The sequence below is a fragment of the Semicossyphus pulcher genome, unplaced genomic scaffold (assembly GCF_022749685.1).
Source record: "Semicossyphus pulcher isolate SPU_LCO1_2020_fin unplaced genomic scaffold, fSemPul1.0.p SCAF_1, whole genome shotgun sequence".
NCBI lineage: Eukaryota > Metazoa > Chordata > Actinopteri > Labriformes > Labridae > Semicossyphus > Semicossyphus pulcher.
This window is the reverse complement of record NW_027211603.1, coordinates 29,984,610-30,001,008: the sequence shown is the minus strand read 5'-3', so window position 1 is coordinate 30,001,008 and position 16,399 is coordinate 29,984,610. Positions and strand designations below refer to the sequence as shown.

The following is a 16,399-nucleotide window of genomic DNA, read 5'->3' as shown; positions in this document are numbered from 1 at the left end:
TGAGTACCCCTGTCAAAGTACCAACCTGATACCATGATTTATAAGCCCCCCAAAACTCAACTTGTTTCTTCTTCTCAAACTAGCCTACACAGCAATGTATGTTTACATTATGGCCTTATATTATGTCACTAGCAACTACTGTTTTAGGGCCCGATCAGACAGAACGTGTTTTAGCAGCTGGGGGCGGCTTTTTTTGTCATTGTTTTTAATGAGAGGGAAGCTATTTGCGCGCTGCTTTTGCGTTGCAGAGCTCCTCGCATTTTTCCGCTCTGTAGGCCCCACATTTTTGAGGAAACGCTCTGAGCGCCTCGAGTTGAAAAAACGTCAACTCAAAGCAGAAAAGCGCAGCGCAACCAAACAGTAGAAAAAAAGCCGCAGCAAGCTGCTCTTTTTCAACAAAAAAAGGCAGTGCGGTGCGCCTCGCGTTTTGCAGCCTGCAAAATGCGCTCTGTCTGATCGGGCCCTTACAGTGTCAAAGAGGAACTGATTTCATGGGTCACCAGCAAACAACAATGATGCTAGCATCGGTGCTAGCGAAATTTTAGCCACTGATTTTAAGGATGTATTTCTTTAATTTAAAGTTAATAGATATTTTAATACCAGTAAAAATACAAAATATAGAAGTTTCATGTTGAATATCTGGGTTTCCTCTGATACTCTTTGTTGGAGACAGGATGTCAGCGGGGGCTAAGAGCTCAACTGCTGCCAAGGTTAGCTTAGCTTCTTTCTAGTTGCTCATCCTGTTTTTAGGTTAGGATTCTTTGAGTATATTAGCCTGGTCATACAGCAATGATAGCAGTCATCTCACATTTAATAATATAGCCTACAGCTGTTTAATAATGGTAATAATATGCATAGTTTTTCATCGCTCTGTTTTCGGAGGCTTACTCGGCATCAGCCATCCCTCAAGTCTAGGTATCTGAACCAGGAAGTAAAATTGTATCAGATCATCTCTAGTTTGTATGTGCTCTTTATACGCTGTTTTAGTGCCAACACTCTGACAGGACACGCTCCAGTTTCCCTCCCATGATTTATGTCTTAAAAGCAGACCTCAGCGCTGCTACCATGAGTTAAGTTACAGCATGAGAAAAGACAATGTATATTTTATCAGGACACAGACTGAGATCAGGACTCTTACAGCGGATGGCTCATCTCTCACACACACAGCCCCAGAAATACTCACACATACACAACCATGCGCACACACATACACAGGCGAGGCAATCTGTGTTGCTCCCCAAAGTCAGAGTAATTTGTTTCAGGTAGCAACTTGTCTTCATCTTAAATGCACAGCTTAAAATAGCCGCTCCACAGGACCCTATTATTCTGCCCCACAGGACTTAACATACATAGTTTGAGTCAGTGGAAATCTGCATGTATTGTGACCCTAATGTATTACTATTTATGTGAATACCCAGTTCATGTGTTTTCTGTGTCTCTGCAGGACATAAGGAAGAAGGAGTGGACCGCCATCATTCCCAACTCTCAGCTCATCGTCATCCCCTACCCACACAATAACCCCCGCAGGTACAGAAACACTCGCACAGATAACACAGGAGAAGCTGTTTCTTTACAGCTGTGTGATTTGCTGGCTGACCCATTGACTCCTATTGCTATGGATACCATCCAACACTTAAACCACGTCATCTGACGCCACTTTAAAGGCATATTCAAGTTAATGTTGCAGATATCATGGCACAATACACACTCACCTCGCAGCATGTGTTCTCGTGTTATCATGACGTTATTCACATGTAGCTCAAAGCCCAGGAGGAGCTCCAGATGGCTGCTCAACACACACACACACGCACACACAACAACACATGGATCCTCCTCCATATACACTTGTGTACTCGCCAGACATGCCAGCATAGACACACACACACACTTCTGCATAAACACCATGAGTGAAAAGCGATCTTACCAGTAAACACAGGTGCCTTTGTGTTCTTCTCACATTCAGTCAGCGCTAACAGATTGTGAGATGGTAAAATGTGATATATGAAAGTGTTTGGATTTCTGGAAGTACATAAGAGTTCTTGGAAACGAAAACAGAGCCGCACTTCATCCTGTTTATTTGTGACAGGAAAAGTGAAAGAGATGCTCATTTATTTATTTTAACCTAATTAGTACACCATCTCTGCTAATGTGTACCATTTGGTAATTACATTGTTTTCCTGTCAGTGGAACCAGGATGAAACATAAAACAGCATATGGCAGGTCTTCATTGTGTTACCCCTCTCTCTCTCTCTCTCTCTGTCTCTGTCTCTCTGTCTCTCTGTCTCTCTCTCTCTCTGTCTCTCTCTCTGTCTCTCTGTCTCTCTGTCTCTCTCTCTCTGTCTCTCTGTCTCTCTCTCTCTCTCTCCCTCTCTCTATGTAGTTGGAGCGCCAAGTTGTACCTCACTCCCAGCAACAGTGTGTTGCTGACGGCCATCGCACTGATCGGGGTGTGCGTTTTCATCCTCGTCATTATTGGCATCCTTCACTGGCAAGAGAAGGTCAGTACACACACACACACACACACACACACACACACACGTACTGGGCTGCCCCTGAATAAAACAGGCGGATCTGAAAATGGATTGAGTTCAAGGGCCAAACAAAAACTCCATAAACAGCATTGTTGTACTACATTATTTTGAGCCTTTAAAGCATAGATTTTACAAGCACACACACAAAGGAAACCGCCTGCTAACAACAATGCTAACAGCTCTAATGTTAACGATTCTGAATGTGTCCAAACAATCAGCAAGGTGAGTGAACTTTATTTAAACACAGTATAACATTGTCTGTCCTGTATGTAAACCATTAGCCCTTTTTATGTTGCAATTCTGCTACAGCGCCGTAACGAAGCTCCGCCGTCATGCCACCTTTGTCATTTTACATTGGACCAAGTAACGCCGATCCATTGTGTGTTTTTACAAAGTGTTCCTTGTGCGAAAACTTGTGCGAGGTGTAAACAAATAGTGCTTGCTTCACATACACGCACTGCGCTGTTCTGCCCTGCCGGCTCCAACGCTTACACTGACGCTATACCTCCAATGCCGGAACAACTTCGCCCCACCATTACACCTTTTACATAGAAGATGGAACGTAACAGAGGCGTAATAATCCCGCCTTGAACTGGCAGTGTAAAAGGGGCTATAGTTAAGAGACTGCTGGTTTCTTTAGACTGATTCAGTTAGCTTTAACCTGGTACATAGCTGCTAACTAGCTAACTGGTAAAGAATGGTAGTGAGATAGTGTGGCAGGGTTGCACAAAACATGAGCTTAATGAACTCAGCGAACACAACACACTTGAACATTTGTGCCTTTGTGGACACTTTTTACTGACATGCACTTCCTTTGAAAGACTTACAAGACTATGTCACATGCATACATTACCCACAAGGCCACTCTCCTTAAAGGGGAAGGCTCAGTCAGTAACACTACAGGTAGATTGAACAGATGCTCAGACAGCAGACAAGGTGCAGCTCCTGGAGTTTGATGGTTTGTTTTGATCCGAGACTATCCGAACAATGAAAAATTGAGACTAACATTTGATGACTGAGACTAACAATTGTTTGACTATTAGAGGGCGGCCTCACAAATATAATGGTGTAGTTAATGTTGGCCTTTTCCTGGTGATTTACTGCTTCAGCGTGTGTGTGTAAGAAAGAGCAGATTGGTCACAACCCACAGCAGATGGGTTTCACTGCCCTGTCCTGAAGTCCTCTAGCCTCCCACTGAGACCCACACACACTCTTTCTCTTCTCTCGCTCTCTCTCTCGCTCTCTCTCTGCGGGCCACAACCTGGAAGGACGTTCAGCTGTAATTGCTGCTTCTGTCCTTACAGTATGGCAGATCTGCTGCTCATTACTATCGTAAATTTGCCCTGCAGGGAGTCGATGCATGTTTTCACGCCTGATATGAGCTTCAGCTCCTCCTGGTCCGGTCTTTGTTTCAGTCACACACACACTCTCAGGACCCTGACGAGGTCACACAGATACAAACGGTGTTTATTAATAAATCTCACAAATGTCCTTCATTTCTGTTTGTTTGATTCCTTTTTCATCAACACACACTGTGGTGATGGTGTCTGCAGGGCTGAGCAGTGCAGGCAGTTGCTGGCATCTTCTCCAAGCCATCTGCCGTGCAAGTGTGTGCTCCTAATGTGTGCCTGTATGTGTGTGTGTGTGTGTCTACATGTGTGCATGATTACACATACAGAAGCGCTCTAATTGCCCCCTTTTTGGGCTACGTGGGCGTGAGCATCAGCCTTATCTGAACCGACGCTGCATTTAAAAAACGTGGCTGGTGCCTGAACTGTGTGTCTTCGTGCACCTAGCAGGCTCAGGTGGATGGGAGGAGATGTGTGTGTGCGTGTGTCGAGTGAAGCCTGTGTGGAGACATGTGAGGGCTAAAAAAGAAAAGAGGACGAATATTAAAAATGTTGATTTGAAAAAGCATTCCTTCACTGCAGTGGCTGACAAGATCACATTAAATCAATCCGACGTGCTTACACGCAAAATAATGGGAAATGAAAAGTAGAACAAAGCATATTTGGCTTTCATCACTCCAATGCGTTAAGGCCGGCCTCTGGGACTCCCCCCTTAAAATCAATTATTTGAATCATCAGTCAAGAAAACCCCGTGACGAAGAATATCTGCACTTCTGTTTTTTAGCTGCGTCATTGTTCACAGTGCAACACAAGAGCAACTTAACAAGATGACCCTTCAGTGCTCATTGTTCGACAGGTTTTTGTCAGGAGCAGGGTTGAGAATTATCCACATATACTCTCACAAACAAACATACCCTTTAAATAAAAACATTTGACTAGTAAAAGCACACAAATAAAGCAGTTTCACATTATTTAACCTGTTTCGTCAATGCTTTTCCACGGGCACAGGACGTGAGGAGAGGCCGTGAGCCAAGCTGATGCTGGCTTAGCTGTAGATGCTCAGCATGTTTACAGGATGTGAATGAACCTTAAAGGCTAACCCACTCCAAAGAAAACAGACCCAGAAAATTTAACCGGTTAACATTTAATAAAACAGTTACACTTTGTAAACTGTTACTTTCACATTGTCCTCGCCAGCCTTTTAGGGGCTGCTAGCTGAGCTGCTTCTAACTTAAGCCGAGCTTGTTTGTCTGTTTCCAGACCTCAGGTGACATCCTTTATTCTATCAAATTAAATGGTTATAAACAAGGGTGACAATGACTGTATATATAGATGGACAAAGCATCTCCACCTCCTCTAATTGTCGGAAGTGAAGCCAAAATACCCCCAAAAACTGGGCACCGCCATCTTGCGCATTTGGAGTCAGAGTCTGCGCTGTAGAGATCGGCTGACAAAGCCGCAGCATTGATGTCCCGCCCCTTCTGCTAACCAAAACACACATTTTACTCACCCTCAATCCCTGTCAGCCCAGTCTGCTGCAGAACAGCTTCTTGTGTTTGTCTGAAGCAGACGTTCACTGGAATGTAAACTTAAGTGACTGTAGTGATTGTTTTAGGTAGGTCTCCTCTCACTGTTCCTCCTCCACTCTGCTAATCAGGAACAGATCGGCTGCAGGAGCCGGATTTGTCCACAGAGCTGTCAATCATCATTTTTACAGCATCAAATAGCTGATTAAAAATAAACTTGAACACTAAAATGAACACTTGGACGTAAATCAGCGTGATAAGAACTAACTATAATGACAGAAACCATGTTTGAGAAGGGTTGGCCTTTCTGTGTGGACTTTCTGTGTTCCCGTGCATGTATGGGTTCTCTCCGGGGTCTCCGGCTTCCTCCCTTGTAAGGTTAATTGGTGACTGTGGGTGTGAGTGCAAAAGGTTGTCTGTCTCTGTGTCAGCCCTGTGACTGACTGGCGACCAGTCCAGGGTGTACACCGCCTTTCGCCCAATGACAGCTGGGTTAGGCTCCAGCCCCCCGCAACGCTGAACAGGATAAGTTGTATAGATAATGGATGGATGGGTGTTTGTGAAAAATGTATTTGACATGTATTTTGATTTTATAGTTTGTCCATCTGTTAACATGGAGGAGGCGAGCTTTATGACCTATACTGCAGCCAGTCAGCAGGGGGCGATAGAGAGGGTTTGGCTTCACTTTTAGGGAGCTGTCATGTCGTCCATTTTTATATTCAGTCTGGTTGAAACATTGAGGAGGTTGTCCGCTGGATACGTCCGGCTGAATGAAGATGATAACCGTCTGCTTACAGGTCAAACATGAGACTCTTGTAGACGGATGTAGAACTTTGTTTGGCGCTGAACTGAGAAAATAAAATTGACTGAAGCTGTGAAATTGTTCCATTAGTGTAACCCTGAATGCTCCCCATTAAAATATACAGGAGTCTTCTGGATGATTTAATGAAGCTGTATGTTTATCTCAAGGCCAGTCTTTTTAATTATGTCAACTTCCTTTTTGCCCTGCTGCTATTAAACAGAAGCCAGTCAGAGCGATAATCAGCCCTCCTACAATAACAGTGTGCTTTGTCATTGCAAGTCTGCACAAATAAATGTGCCACAGTCACTGAATATACATTTAACACTGAGTCAGAATACAAAAGAGACTAGATTTAAACAGCTGAATGTATTATCAGGTTTCTACAAAGCATATTCTCCTTCTTCTGTTCCTGTTAGCAGCACAATAAACAGATTTTTAAGCCCAGTGTTCAGATGTTCACACTGAAATGCTCCTAGTTACATTTTCTCTTTACGTTGGGGCTATATGAGCTACTTTTCAGAACAGACGTCCTCGTGATGATTCATCCAGGGGTGTTTCAAGCTCGTGAAGTCATGGAAGTTTAATCACAGCTCATTGTTAATGCAGAAAACTCAATGGGACTTTTGCTTATAAAACATCACACTCCCCAAAAAGACCTGGGCCTGATTTCATCACTTACATACCAACTTTATCAACAGTGATGATTAATGGATGATTCGTTACATCACTCCTCTCCATAGAGCTCCTTTGTTCAGTGATTCAGGAGAGCCAGTGTTTCACCAATGAATATTTTACCACATGTAAATCATATAATAATTATGTTTTTAGTTTAGCCTGGTATTAAATTCATAGTGTAAACACTATTTTAGTCTTAAAAACCCAAAGACACACACCTGTACCTGGAGCATAGTAATGTGGTGTAGCCTCCTGCACCAGTTACGATCCTGGGTGAATCCTGTGTAGCGGTCAGTAACATCCTCTCATCTTCTTTTATAGTGGGGGCACAGTAAGGTCAGAGCGTGCACACTGATTGACATTTGGCATTTGTGTGTGTTAGCGCGGCCGCCTCTGGTATTTGCTCTTCTAATAACAAAGTCAGGTAGAGGGCAGAAGCACCGGGGCAAAGACATGTTGTCCTGCCTCACTAGCTAACAGGACTTTTACACTACTCCACTGAACTTCAGTTTAGGCAGTATAAGCTGAGGTAGTAATGCATATTAAACAGAAATATTCCTATGAGTCAATGTTTGAAAGGAGACCCTATTAAAGAGGAAGTAAAACAATAGACAGCATAGCTACCGTGACATGCTTTAGTTTGTAGACTGCTGTTTTAAAGCCTTTGTTTGGCCTTTTAACCATCACTATCTTGTTTATTTGGAGCCAGAAGTGAAAGTGTAAGGACAAGAGGGTGTAGCTGGAGAGGAGTGGGGGGTTGGCAAGTTATGTCCAAGGGTAATTCAATAACAGCCTAATTAGACCTTGATTTAGACAGTGATGTATTTGTGGTGGTAGCTGGAGCTGTAAAGTCTTAGGATAAGAGAGCAGGTTGAATGCAAGTTAGCGAACTTGCTGCTCGCTCACCCACGTCTCAGCTGAGAGAATGACAGGCGAGTAAAAGAACAAACCAGGTAGCTAGTTTTCTAATCACTACAGGCTGCTGTCTTATCTGTGGGAAAAGGCGATAAGCCTTCTTGGATAGTCTGTTAGTACAAATCACCGCACTCCAAGCCGTATTCTTTGTCTAATATTTGTTTATAAGTTATCCATATGGTACCGACAACACAAATACAGCTGAGTGTTTTTTTTTCAGTGACTGAGTAGTAGTTGAGATGAAACCTCGCAGACAGCTAGCAGCTCGCAAAGCAGCCACGCCCCTAATTATGCATAACATTTAGCTGAATTTAATTTAGAGGAAGAGCTGTATAAAAATGAACCTCCAGTCGGCTCGTCTTGAAATTAGCTATAGACGACTCAGAGGTTGTTTTTATACCAGGCTGTAAATGTGTTTATTTCTGATGTAAAGTATGGGGCTCTGTGGGGATTGACTCACTTTTGGAGTCAGCCTCAAGTGGCCATTTGAGGAACTGCACTTTTTGGCTATTCAGCCTAAGCTTAAAGCATCAGGGATTTCCCCTGAGGTTGCTGCTCGTGAAAATATGTAAAGATGCAGAATGTGAGTCTTTCAACCTGACTTGCATCATCATCATGCAGGTCATGTAGGCGGGACTTAATTAGCTGATGTTAAAGCCCAGCGAGACCACAACACCCCTCACTGTAGCTTCCACCTGTTTTCATGCACACCACCGTGTCATTAAACCTTTAGATGGACACAAATCAATGCTCTGCTGCTTAATGATGATTCAGGCCCCACGATGACAATTTGGATCTATCCCCTGGATAGTCAATTAGACCACGGACCTGTGGATCTGTGATCCAAACGAAAGAACATCACATCAATCCATCTGCTACTTTAAAAACCCTAAAAAAAAAAAAAAAAAGCACAACATCAATCAATATGAGGCGCTGCCATCTTAGAAGATAGATGAAGGCTTTATTAAGAATCAAAGCTGACGGGATGAAAAATGCAGTTAAAGTGTTGCTGCCCATCTTTTGGGTGCCGCATTTTATTCAACATGAGTGAAGGACAGGCTGTTCTTCAGTCTCTCTCGTGTACTTGAGCTGCTCTGCTGCGACATTTAGACAAAGTGTTGAGGAAGTGACCACCGGCATGGTAACATTCAGATGCTTTAAAATGGATGCCCATTTCCTGCCATTGCTCACTTCATCACTGACTTCACATGACTTGACTGCACTGTCACCAGTCGGCCCGCTCTGATCAAATAGGGCAGCTTGGTCGGAGGGCGAAATATGATGCTGTAGGTACGCCTCTAGTGTCATTTCTGGGCTCTGTCCTTTGGTTAGTTTTGTTGATGTGGTGTTGAAGTCAGGTGACATGGTATGAGGGGGATAAAGTCTGCATGTGGTGGCAGTCTCACAAACATGTTAGCTACGTATGTACTAAACATAATGTTGCTATCTCACAACACTAATGCAATAGACTGGATACTGTTGGCTCACACACCTACGAGTATCATGTTGGTACTAATTTAAAGTGGTTTCGGAGCCTAAACATAACAAAAGTGTAACCGTTTCTGTCAGGCAGGGCTAAAGGATTGTATAAACACTTGATGTGTGGCTGGGCGTGATTTCACACGTCGCTACAGGTGTGTCTGTCAAACACAGACGCAGACGCCTTCTCTCCCTTTAAAGGCTTTAATGAGCTTTAGAATAAACATGGGCTATATGAGTGATAAATTGCAAATATGCATTGATAAATGCATAGAGCATTATATATACATATAACCTCCTACATATGCACTTAAACATGTACTTCTATACACATCCATATATATACATCCATAACAATCTCAAACAGTCGATGTCAGTTGATGTTGATGTCAGTTTGATGTAACAAGGCACTCAAAATGCAATTACAGTATAAGGTATTTTAAGAGTCACGACTTACAGCCCTCAGATGTGCAATCTAGCTAACTTTGCGAACACAAATTGCCCAGTTTGCAAGAGTGATTAACAAATCTAACAACAGAATAAATTAACTAATAACTTAAGTTATCTGACTTACAGGTCTCAAGGACGCACGCACACGTGTAACTTCGAATTGTCAATTAGTCCGGGAACAACAGCAGTTTGTCTCCTCTCCTCCACATGTCGCTCTCTGCTGCGTGTGCCCGCTCCCGGTGTCAAACATGCTCACACTTCAGGCGCGCGCAGCGGGCAATTAAAGCTCACTGACGGCCTTTTGTACAGTTTCCAAACATGAATCATTTGTTCATTATTTTTGGATGTCCAAAAGCCATGAAATGTTGGATTTCTGTCAGAGGCTTCATTTTGAAAATCCAACTTGTCGTTGCTCATAGATAAATTGGCTGCTTTTTGATAGACTGTTGATGCTGTTGATTGTTTATTTTGTTAACTTGAATGCAGAGCCCTGCAGGTGTCAAACTGATCATAAAGAGGTGCCTAGATTGTCATATATTGAAGCTTAGGGTCACAGACCAAGCTGCTATACTTGACAAATACGGTGTGAGAATATGTTGCACCAGTCCAGATGATACGGCGTCTTTTTTCTTTTGAGCTAAAAGGTACGATGACTTCCTTCTCTCCTTTAATCCTGGGCCCCATCCAACCTCCTTATAATGCACTGCTGTGTAAAATCTGTTCTTCTATGAGCCATTACAATTCAACAGAATTAAAAGTAAAATGATACCCCTAAAGGGATATTCGGCACAAAATCCATCTCCCACCTGTCCTCGAAACACCAGATTAAAGGCAGGTAGTGCATTTTATGTATGGCATGTTATCTGTCTAACCTACTTATGTTTTGATGACATCTTGCACGTCTGTCGGCTTGTTCTCAGCTTAGCTCTTCTGCCGCCTGCAGTCATCACACCTGCCTGTGTGCCGCTACGCCCAGATGACGATAATAGACTGTTGGCTATAAATACACGCGTATTATCCCTTTATAAACCCTTATCCTTCGAAGGCCTCTTCAGGTTTACACATGGGCAGACGGTGTGTTTGTTTCTATTGTGTTCTCAGCTGTTATTTCTCTTAGACTTAGCATCTGCAAAGATCATGGTTAATACAGGTGACTTAATTTTTACGTGTGGCTCTGTAATTGATTATAAAAGGTTAACTCTCCAGCAGTCTCAGTGATCCCTTACTAAATTTCTTGTCTTGTGGTTGCTCAGATTTGATAATTAAGCTACAAAGTTCACCTTATATTTATTTAATTAGGAGTCCTAGTTACACAGTCAAAATAGGACTTAAAATAACACTTGGGGGTGGGTCCATATTTAATCAGTAGGGACTACATGACGGCAGGCCTGGCCTAACACGACAGGCTTTAGTACAGTGCTCAGTTTGGTCCTGACTGATGGAGGACAGCACTGATCCAGCCTGAAGCGATCACTGATATGCAGCTTGTACATTCAAATTGTGTCTGTTTTCTCAGCTGGAGGTTTAGTGATAACACATTGAGCTCACACGCACACAGACACACACACTCGAGGTAATTTGGCCATTTTGATTTCAGTCCTTTTTTTTTGTCATGCATTTTTAATGTTTTATCCTTGAAGCATTCAGAGGCTACAGCTGTCACCATCTTTGATCTGCATGCTGTAGTTCCCATGGTTACTGCACAGGTGTTGTTCTCGTGTATGACAAGGTTAAGTGAAGAGTCAGTTTACTTGTTTATAGCAGAGTGTTTAACACACAGAAACACCCACAAAATCCACCTGTTAATGACATGTCCCTTGTAGAGCTGTTCGGATCGAAAATGTGGTAGCACCCATTTGATTCGATAATGTATTAATGCCAGTGTAACAGGATTGGGCAGAGGACAGGGTAAAAATGGTCAGGTTAACAGAAGAAAAGGGTTTTTGTTTACCCTAACAGAAAGTCTGACAAAAACAGAAAATCCAGCTCCTTCAGGAGGCCTATCATTAAATCTACAAAGGAAAAAGACTATCTAACCGGGCCACTAACCGACTTACCAGCTCAAAAAAATATCACCACAAAGTTCACCTTGGGTCTGACAGTGCAGGAGACAGAGAGCTTCCTACTCCCAGCATGTGCCACACGAACTGAATTCCCTGATCTCCTTTGTTCTGCCCTGATGTGTAGATCAGCCCCAGGTGTGTGGCTTCCCACACCTGCTCCACGTACTGTCAATTGGGAGTGGGTGGAGCCACCTGGCAGAAATGTCGATCCCTCCAATTACCTTGCCCCTCAACCCCTTACAGCCAAAAAAATGGCTTGCTTCGTCCACTTCAAATGGTCATCTGAACAACAGTAATATATTATGGCTGCCTCAAGTAACTTCTGTTCGGTGTTTTTAATCACAGATTAAAGGCTCCACGGCTGGCTCCCTGGTCCTGGCTGGTCACAATTGTAACTCTTGATTTTCCTGGCTGACGGTCGCTTCCCTTTTTAGACTGTTTGCTTCATCTGAGCGTCCAATTTGTTTCTTTTTCTTTGGATTTTCACTTATTGTTGAAGTTGTATCTGTAGTCATCCATCTTTTCTTTGTTTGTTCAGCCATAGTAGATTACTGTTTACTCGCAACACTTGCAGAGACTGGAAAAGCAGCCGCTTAGCTCCGCCTACCCTCTCTGGCAGACCAACCACTGCTGGCTGATGGAAAACGCGTCACTAACTGGGCGCCGCTTGATTTTTTTCTGTGAAAGTCGCCGCAGACAGCCAGTCTGTAATACTGCAAATGCAAAGGCTTTCATCAGTGGGCCATAGGCTCAATCACCATTTTGTTACCTCATTCGATGAAAGTGACTTAACAGACATTTATTTAAATCAAAATCTTCAAGCTTATATCTTTAAGGGTGTTTTTTTAATTTAATGTTAAAATAATTAAAGTCAGATATAAAAGGGGTTCTGGTTCAGCTCAGTCCTCGACGTACTGATCGATACAGATGATCGGCAGACCGGAAGTCAAGCCTGCGATCAGTGGATCGAGGACCGAGCCTCTGAACATGGGGCGCCTGCTCTACCAACTGAGCTAAATCAGCCGCCCTATGTTACTGATTTTAATCAAAACATTTGACCAGTGTTGGGACCATTCATCTTTGTGCAAGTATTTTGGTCCAAGTCTCAAGCAAGTCTCGAGTCATTTTTTCAAGTCGAGTCAAGTCAAGTCACGGGTTATGTCAAGCCGAGTCCTTCGTTAAGGCAAGGCAAGTCCCATGTCAAGTCACTCTTTTCCCACCCAAGATCCAGCATTCTTACCTGTAGTATCCGGTCTTTATAAAGAGAACAGACAAGGTGTTAGTAACCCGTCTAATAATGATATTATTGGCCAATTTATATAACCTGTTCAAAAAGTATGACAGTGAATTGTATCTGTATTATCTTGGCACGGACGCAGCCATGATGATGGTCTGCTCTGAGACCGTATTGAGTAGTAACGAGTACGACTGATGAGGCTTCTCTTTGGGGGTTTTGATGTTGCGTGTTGCCATAGCGAGGAGTTTGACTGACAGCCAGTCATCCAGTCATGACAATCGCATACTGGGGAGCTTTTTGAGTCGTCCAATCATGATTCCCAGTTTGTGCTGCGAACATACTTGATAGTTAGATAGAAATTTGACAACATTGAATTTTATCATTTTATATTTAACAGCAAACATTCAAACTTATGAACACACGCAAGTCATCCGAGTCATCATGCCTCAAGTCAAGTCTCAAGTCATTAACTTGCAAGTCCAAGTCGAGTTTCAAGTCATTTATTTTGTGTCAAGTCAAGTCGCAAGTCATCAAAACAGTGACTCGATTTGACTCGAGTCCAAGTCACCAAGTATCAAGTCCACATGTCTGCATTTGACCATAAAACACTAACTGTATCCTTTTCTGCTTGCTTGTGTGTCTTTTAGAAAGCAGACGACCGAGAGAAGCGGCAGGAAGCCCACCGCTTCCACTTCGACGCCATGTGATGGAAGAGCACTGCATCATGGGAGATCATCCTCTCATGTCCTCGCCTGCCTCTTCCCCTCGCACTCCCTCTGCCCTCGCACACACATTTTCACTCGCACATTTCAAGGGCCAATAAATGGATCCTCATTTGCCCCAAAATGTTTCTTTTTGATATGTTTCAGTCCTCCAGTCAGATGTGAAATATTCATGTTGCGTTTCATTAATTCATTCCAGTGTTAGAAGTAAAGGAGCTGTAACAAGGCCATGGAGACACAGAGAGAAATCCTAATGGAGATCACTCAGGAGTTTAAAGCAGGATTTCTGTGGACTGCAGCGTGATCTTCAGTGGAGTATTCTGTAGCCAAAATGACACTGAAACGCCCGATTATTACTGCAATATTGTGCGCTGTTTGTGTATTCACTGGAAGGAAAGCATCTTTGGCACAAAGTGTCAAAGTGTGTAACGTTACTTGAAGTCCACGTGTGTTACTGTACATTTTCTTGTTAATTCACATCTGTCTTTTGTCTTCTTTGCGACATTAATTGTATTTTTTATGTCATGTTAATCTCAACCTTGCAACTTCAGCAGCAACGGATGTAAAATAAACAGAAACCAACACATGCAACATAATGATTTTCACCTAAAAGTGCAGATCCATGTCTCAGTTGTTCATATCAGCGTGCATCATGGGAGTGCCAAAAAAGGTTTTTTATGTTGTGTCCCTTAAATGTCTAATGTTCTTGGATCAAGGCTGAGCAGACCGTCCTGCTGAATGAGGCCGTTTACTGCGGCTTGTTTGGAGATGAAGTTTTAATTATGGCTGTCTTTTTAAAGTTAATCAGTCCAAGCACTCCAGTGTGTCAGATATTCATTTTAGCAGAATGAGCTCATGTCTTTCCAAGTGGTTTGCACTTTTTAACTAATGATTAACTCTGAGTGTTTGTAATTTATTTTGCTTTGTGGATTTGTTTGCAGATGAATGTTCGAGCTACTTAACGTGTTTACTTACTGGGTTTGAAAAAATAAAGGTTTCTCCTGCTTAAAACAGATCTGGGATGCTTAATTTGACTTTTATTGGGGATCCAAGCAGCGCCACTCGTCTTCCTATTCTTCTTCTTCTTCCTCTTCCTTCCTCCTCTCCTTGTCCTTCCTCTTTCTCTTCTTCGTCCTCTTCTTCCTTTTCCTCTCTCTCCTTCTTCCTCCTCCTCCTCTTCTTGTAATGCTTCTTATTCTTTCTCCTCTTATTCTTCCTCCTATTCTTCCTCTTCCTACACATGTGTCTGTATGTGACTTCCTGACTGACTGACTGACTGACTGACTGATTGACGATACTTTCACGACTTCGTGATGGCGGATCGTGGAGCATATTGGACCTCCATGACGCAACTCTCTGTCTATACGGCTCTGGACACTTTGTTCAGAGAGTAGGCGGGGCTGCTCCTCCGCTGCTCGTCCGCTGTCCTCACCTACGTCCGCAGCGCACCTGCTTTCACACATGTTGTCATCGGCCTCATAAGGACAATCCTTGTAACACATTGCCCACAAAAGCGCACATTGACCTGATGCGGTCAGCCACATACTAGGTTTTAACCTAGTCTTGTTCTCTGTCAAAGTAGGCATAGAAAAATGTTTGACCAAAAATCATCTACACCTCAACAGAGCGTTAGTTAGAGTGATGATGATGATGACAAATTGTTTTAAAGACAGTTTATGCTTTTGGCAATGATCTAGGAATTAAAACATCCAAACACCCTGAATCTTCCACTAACTGCTGGTTGCAGCTTTAATTATTATCATTATTATGTCTTTGTTAAGTTGCACTCTCCTTAAAGCTGCTTGTGAAATAAATAGATACAAATTAAGTCCTAAAACCCACAAATTATTCAGCACTTACAAGAATTATTCCCCTGAAACTCCTTTCTAAGAACGTCTTTTGTTTATTTTTGTTTCTGGGAAGCTGGAGGGTAATTTACACTCAAAAATAATCATCTTTACGTAGTCTCGTTATCTTAATTTGTAATGAGCGGAGCAGCAGTGAAATTAAACTGCCTTTAATTTTCAGAGGACCCCCGGAGGCTGCTTTAAGCACCCCGCTGGGCTCAGCACCCACTTCAGGAGCCACCATGCTAAATAATGCAGGAGAGAGGAAGACTTTCTCAGGCTGTAGCTTTCAAGCAGATCACTACTGATGCAAAGCATGTGGAGGGAGGTGGAGGGGGGGTAACGTACAGTATTGATAATCAATAGCTCTCTGCGCGTGTTCGTGGATGTATGTGCGTGCTTGCTTGTACGGAGCAGAGAGAGAGAGGGGGATTTAAAGCAAGGAGGAGGTGGTGCACGCTACAATCCGTGTTAAGCTGTACAAATAGAGCCAAAACCGGAAACGAGGTCATTTGCCCTTAAAAATAAAAGCATGACAAAAAAAAAATAGACAACAATACTCGAGTTTTTTCATTAAACTTCACAGTTCACAGACCGATGTTTTGTGTTTCCTTGTTTTGGAGAATCCTAACCAGCACTAAGAGATCCCAATGTTCTTTCGATTGGAGGACTCTTTGGACTAAAACTTAAATATGATATGAAACTTAGAATGATTGCACACATTCTGAGGCTTTTTTCATCACAAATCTGTGCAGCTATTATTTTTATGCACTGTGCCCATTTTATTTGAAACATGTCAATGT

At 42.8% G+C, this 16,399-nt stretch overlaps 1 protein-coding gene across 1 annotated transcript in view; it reads left to right on the top strand.

The window, feature by feature from the left end:
* itfg1 (integrin alpha FG-GAP repeat containing 1) overlaps positions 1 to 14,762 on the top strand; it is a 183,199-nt gene extending 168,437 nt beyond the window's left edge. Inside the window, exons 16-18 of the mRNA XM_069657592.1 lie at positions 1,445 to 1,527; positions 2,381 to 2,498; positions 13,675 to 14,762. Coding sequence (XP_069513693.1) covers positions 1,445 to 1,527; positions 2,381 to 2,498; positions 13,675 to 13,734 — 261 coding nt within the window. The 3' untranslated portion in view covers positions 13,735 to 14,762. The remainder of the gene's footprint in view (positions 1 to 1,444; positions 1,528 to 2,380; positions 2,499 to 13,674) is intronic.
* The last annotated feature ends 1,637 nt before the right edge of the window (positions 14,763 to 16,399 follow it).